Source organism: Ictidomys tridecemlineatus, chromosome 1, assembly GCF_052094955.1.
Source record: "Ictidomys tridecemlineatus isolate mIctTri1 chromosome 1, mIctTri1.hap1, whole genome shotgun sequence".
NCBI classification, from domain to species: domain Eukaryota; kingdom Metazoa; phylum Chordata; class Mammalia; order Rodentia; family Sciuridae; genus Ictidomys; species Ictidomys tridecemlineatus.
The window spans coordinates 119,712,136-119,718,135 of NC_135477.1; the positions used below are offsets into that span (position 1 = coordinate 119,712,136).

Consider the following 6,000-nt stretch of genomic DNA (forward strand, 5'->3'; position numbering starts at 1 on the left):
TACCCCATCCCTAATAAAAAGCTGCAGATGAGACTCATTGATATAGTGTCCCTGAGTTAGTTTGATCCCCAGTACCAAAAAAAAAAAAAAAAAAGTTACACGTGATTTGGGATGAGTGAAAGGAAAAGGTTAGCATTTTGAGAGAATTGAATAAAGACAAAAGACGCGCTATCCCTTTCCGTTCAAGTAAAACAAATGGAAGGGATGCTGCAGGATAATTGTTGCAGAGTAAATTTGTCTTTCTTAACAGCGTCGTTTCCCAGGGAGTATGGAAGGTTTTGTCACTCTAGATGAGGTTGGTGATGAGGAAGATTCGGAACTTCAGAAACTTCGTAAATCGGGCATGGCATTTAAATCTGGTGACAAAAATGATGATGGTTTGGTTGAAATTAAGGTGGACAAGATCGAGGAACTTGATCAAGAAAATGAAGCTGCGTTGGAAAATGGAATAAAAAATGAGGAAAATACAGAACCAGGTGCTGAATCTGCTGAGACTGCTGATGACCCCAACAAAGATACAAGTGAAAATGCAGATGGCCAAAGTGAAGAAAACAAGGAAGACTATACAATCCCAGATGAGTATAGAATTGGACCATACCAGCCCAATGTTCCTGTTGGTGAGCTTTAAGGCTTTGTTATTCCCTCTTATCCCCCTTACTAAAATAATATGTAAATTTTGCTTTTATAGTATGTTTTATAGTGTTTGCTTTGATAGTATGTTAAACTATCAAACTAGCTTGTTGTGGGTTTTTTGATTTGTTTATTCCAGTGGGGAATAGTTCGTACACCTAAGTAATAATATTCTCTTTTCTTCTTCCACATGTCTCTTGATTTTTGTATTATGTTATTATTCCACAGTGTTCTCTCTGCTCATAGTTTTCAGAAAATTACTCATTGCTTTTTGTGTTTCTGTGTTATATTTCCGTCTTTTATTTTTTAAGAGTACAGTTAGGTGGGATCTTAAACTATTAATATTGTGGGTTTGGGTTTATTTTGTTTATAGCTTAGGACATATGGAACTTCCCACAGTTACGTTGTCTGATTCAAGTTATATTGATAGGAGAAACAACTTGAGACTACTCAATTTACTTAATTTGTAAGAATGTATGTTTGTGTTTCTAGGTATAGACTATGTGATACCTAAAACAGGGTTTTACTGTAAGCTGTGTTCACTCTTTTATACAAATGAAGAAGTTGCAAAGAATACTCATTGCAGCAGCCTTCCTCATTATCAGAAATTAAAGGTAAGGCTGAATCTAAAAGAGGAGAGCTCTTTGAAAACTAACAAATCATTTAAGTTACAGAATTAAAATGAGATAAGTAAAATAAATGTGTTGTGTTTCTGGACCCAGTGCAGTGCTTTAGCCTGAAGATATTTTCTTTCAATTGATGGGCTTTAAGCAGTTTAATGGATTCTAGAAACATCTATTCAGCCTCTTTCATAGTTCACTCCAATTAAATAAAGAAAATTTAATAATATCTAGCGATATTATAAATTATCTGATATAATTAAAAATACCCAAATGTGCTGGGCCTTTTGGCACATACCTATACTCCCAGGGAGGCAGGAGAAGATAACAAGTTCAAAGCCAGCCTCAGCAACTTAAGGAGACCTTATCTCAAAATTTAAAAGGAGACAACAGACCTGATGTGGCTCAGTGGTTTTGATACCCTTGATTTCATCCTTGGTATCCAAAAATAAACAAACAGGGGCTGGGGATGTGGCCCAAGCGGTAGCGCGCTTACCTGGCATGCATGCAGCCCCGGTTCGATCCTCAGCACCACATACAAAGATGTTGTGTCCACTGAAAACTGAAAAATATTAAAAATTTTAAAAAAACACACGATAATATGTGTAGGTGCTAGAGGTCTAAATTCCAAGTGAGATGATGTAAGGCTTTATCAACTTTGTACGATGCCATGTCCCTATGTAATTTTTTTATCAACATTATTTCCTAGTAATGACACTCTTCCATTTTTTTAAAAAAAAAATATTTATTCTTAAGTTTTAGGTGGACACAATGTCTTTATTTTACATTTATGTGGTGCTGAGGATCAAACCCAGTGCCTCCTTCATGCTAAACAAGCACTCTCCCACTGAGCCACAACCCCAGCCTACTCTCTTCAGTTATTTTTAAGTTGTAGATGTACAGTACCTTTTTATTTTTATGTGGTGCTAAGGATCAAAGCCCAGTGCCTTTCTCATACAAGGTGAGCACTCTACCTCTGAGCTACAGCCCTCAACAAGTTGAGTGTCCCTAATATGGAAATCCAACATCAAACTTGAGAACCAACATGATGCTATAAGTATAAAATTCCACTCCTGACCTCATGTAATAGATCATTGTCAAAGGTATTCTGAAATATAAAAGTACTTTCAGGAGCTGGAGCTAGAGCTCAGCGACAGAACACTTGGATAGCATGAATGAATCTCTGGATTCAATTTCCAGCACAATACAGTAAAAAGAAATTTCCTTCAGGCTATGTGCATAAGGTATTCATAAAATAAAATATAAATTAATTTTTTATTTAGACTTGGGTCTTGTACAGTGCATAGTATCTCCTTACGCTTTTGCACACATTCAAAAATCTGAAATTCAAAATACTTGTAATCCCTAGGATCTGTCCAGGTAAGGGACATTCAACCTGTACAGCAGTCAGTTATCAAAAACATTTTCTATGTTGACTAGATGGATAATTATTTAGAATTATTGTTCCTGCCTACATCAATTTTGTTTCTTTTTAATATAACTTTTTTCATTTATATTTAATGTGGTGCTAGGCAAGTGCTCTACCATTGAGCTACAACCCAAGCCCTATTCTTGCTACCTATATGTCTCTTACAATTATGGATATGACAAAAGTATGGTGTTTATTCTCAGCAGTAACTGCAGTTGTGTTTGTGCATGTATGTGTGTAGTGGGGATTTAACCCAGGACCCTCCTGCACGTTAAAAGCGTGTGCCATACCACTGAACCTAGTGTAATATTGTTGCTTTCTTTGATTTTAAGCTGTTCAGGGTTAGAAAACTAAGTGGAAGCACTCTTGCCCTGCATGTGTGAGGCGCTGGGTTCAAGTCTCAGTACCACATAAAGGCCTGCCAAGAACAAACAGGCGAATGGATGAATATTAGAGACAGGGCATTACTAAGTTGCTAAGGCTGGCTTTGAACTCAAAATTCTCCTTCTAGACTCCCAAGCCACTGGGATTTTGTTTTTTATTAAATTAGTATAGGAATAATATGAAAGTGGTTTCTAGGTGCTCATATTTGGTCTGTTGGAGGTGGCTCATTTCATTGTTTCCTTCTATTAAAAAGAAACTTTTTAATAATTAAAAAAAAAAAAAAAAAGCCCCAGTCAGGGCTGGGGTTGTGGCTCAGTGGTAGAGTGCTTGCCTTGCATGTGTGAGGCACCGGGTTTGATCCTCAGCACCACATTAAAAAAATAAATGAAATGTATTTTATTCATCTAAAGGAAACTTTGTCAGGCTGGGAATATATCTCAGTTGGTTGAGTGCTTGCCTCTTATGCACAGTGCCCTGGGTTCGCTCCCCAGCACTACAAATAAAGAAATTTTGTCATCTGGGCATGGTGGCACATACCTGTAATCACAGTGGCTTGGGAGGCTGATGCAGGAGGATTATGAGTTCAAAATCAGCCCCAGCAACTTAGTGAGACCCTAAGCAATTCAGCAAGATCCTAAGTAAAAACAGGGCTGGAGGATGTGGCTCAGTGGTAAAGAAACCCTTGGTTCAATCCCTAATACCAAAAAAAAAAAAAAGAAATTGTCAACTATTAGGAAATATAGTACCTTGCTAATATATGATAAATTGATCATTGGGTGTTTTATGGGGCGGGGATAAATTGATAATTGGGTGTTTTGTGGGGTGGGGGTTATTGGTGTTCATTTTCTCTTTAAGGATATAATAGCTTATAAGCTTCCCATCAGTTTGCAGTAACCAGAGTTGACACACTTCGACAAAAGTTAAGAAACTTTTGGTATTTTATTTAGTTTTCGGCGGACACAGCATCTTTATATGTGGTGCTGAGGATCGAACCCAGGCCGCATGCATGGCAGGCGAGCGCGCTACTGATTGAGCCACATCCCCAGCCCAACTTTTGGTATTTTAGATTAGATTTTTAAATTATTTCTGTGCTTGAATTGGTGTCTTCAGTAGAGCTCATGTCTAGGAACTCTAGAAGTCTCACGTTTAGTAATGGCTCATCAAGCTATATTTGTGGCCCAGGTGCCTACTCTTGAAAATAAAATTTTATTAGAACACAGGCATGATTGTTAAGTATTGTTTGTGACTGCTTTAGTTGAGCACTAGTTGCAACAAAGACCTGGTGCTCCACAAGCCTTATATATTTATTACCATTCCTTTGAAAACATTTGTTAACAATTAAGACCATTGAATAAATGCATGCCATTTTAATTAATCTATGTTCTTGGAGTAGCACCAATTCTATGTGACTATTTGTATTTTCATCTATAAAAGTTAGGGTTAATTGCATAATTGAAGTGTTCATTTTTCACATTTATCATTTTTTTCCCCATGCCTTATTTGTGGTGTCCTCTGAACCAGCTGAGTTTTGTATACTTAAGAATAAACTCATTCAAATTTTACTCAGGTCCCTAAGCTTGGATGGAATGTTTTTGAATTAATGTATGTTAATATTTTTCTTCATGCCTTAATTTCTATAATTTTTTTTTCTTCTCAGAAATTTCTGAATAAATTGGCAGAAGAACGCAGGCAGAAGAAGGAGGCTTAATATGTTCAAGAAGCTTAATTTCAAAGAAAACAATGGTTCTTTGTTTTTAATGTTAACCTTTTTTAAATACAATACTGATAGTTAGAAGAAAACTATTGTACTCTTTTGTTTTAGTGGAAAAATAATAGATGTCTGTTCATGTGTTAAGTGTTATAGCAAAAAAAAAAATACACATACGGTTAAGTTAATGAAGAATAGTTTTTGTTTCATCAGAATGGCAACAGACAGAAGTACTTTGTAGAGACTGACTCCATAAGCTACGTTAAGACAACTTGCACCACTAAGTAAAAGATAACATAGAACCGTTCAGAGAAATGAAATTTAGTCGTTCCAAGCTTCAAAGAAATGTCAATTTTTGATTCCATTCAATAAAGAACAAAAACAATTGTATTTTTATTACTTTCATCTGAAACATTCCACATTTTAATCTGAGCCTTGCAGACTTTTCATTTGGAGTTTGAAGCTGTTTTGGTTGCATTCATTTTTAGAGAACTTCATGTGAAATTGGCAATTCAAATGCAGGTGCAGTTTTCTTTTAATGTCATGCTGTTTTAGGTAATAAGAAATATTAAGTAATTGGCTTTAGATTTTGTAATTTTTCCCTGAGTTCCTGCTAGGTTTTGTATTCTAGTAGTCAATGTATTTTCAGTGAAATGTAAAAATATTCCCGTTCTCTCTGACCAGTATTAATTTCTTGAGATCTACTGCTTGTCACTTGAATCCTATAGCTGTCATACATCGCTGGTATAAGCAATATTTGATTTTTGAAGTGTGTAGACCATCTCTTCATATTTTCAAGATGTAATTTCAACATTTCTGCATTTTAAAGTTTGGCCATAATTCTAGACGCACGCTTCTAATTCATGTACCTGCACATGTGACCTTTGTGAACAAAAATTTGCATGTATAATCTGTGTTTACTTGTAACTCTGGTTATTTACTGCTTATATCTGTGGATTCAAGTTACTGAAGTGAATACCAATAAAAAAAATCCTAGGCCATGTTCATTGGTTATACATGTTTGGAATGTTAACCAATATATTTGTCAGTTGTGATTTTTATTCACTGTTACACTTTTGTGCATGCTTTAACAAATTATTACTTTTTTAATCTAGAGTGAGTGTTCTAAAGACTGCTACTAAAGATCTGAATTTTAAACTTTTTGGTGCTGGTGGATTTCTTGTTCCTGTTACATAACTAAAATGTATTTTGGTTTTTTTTAAGAGGGA

General features: G+C 35.5%; 1 protein-coding gene across 9 annotated transcripts in view; it reads left to right on the top strand.

The window, feature by feature from the left end:
• Positions 1-5,772, top strand: part of Matr3 (matrin 3) — a 45,062-nt gene extending 39,290 nt beyond the window's left edge. For 7 of the 9 annotated variants that reach the window (XM_078046036.1, XM_078046020.1, XM_078046031.1 and 4 more), the window contains 3 exons: positions 251-617; positions 1,123-1,244; positions 4,721-5,772. In XM_078046036.1, coding sequence (XP_077902162.1) covers positions 251-617; positions 1,123-1,244; positions 4,721-4,771 — 540 coding nt within the window. In that variant the 3' untranslated portion in view covers positions 4,772-5,772. The remainder of the gene's footprint in view (positions 1-250; positions 618-1,122; positions 1,245-4,720) is intronic. The other 2 variants (XM_005327264.5, XM_013359560.4) reach the window with 2 other exon arrangements.
• The last annotated feature ends 228 nt before the right edge of the window (positions 5,773-6,000 follow it).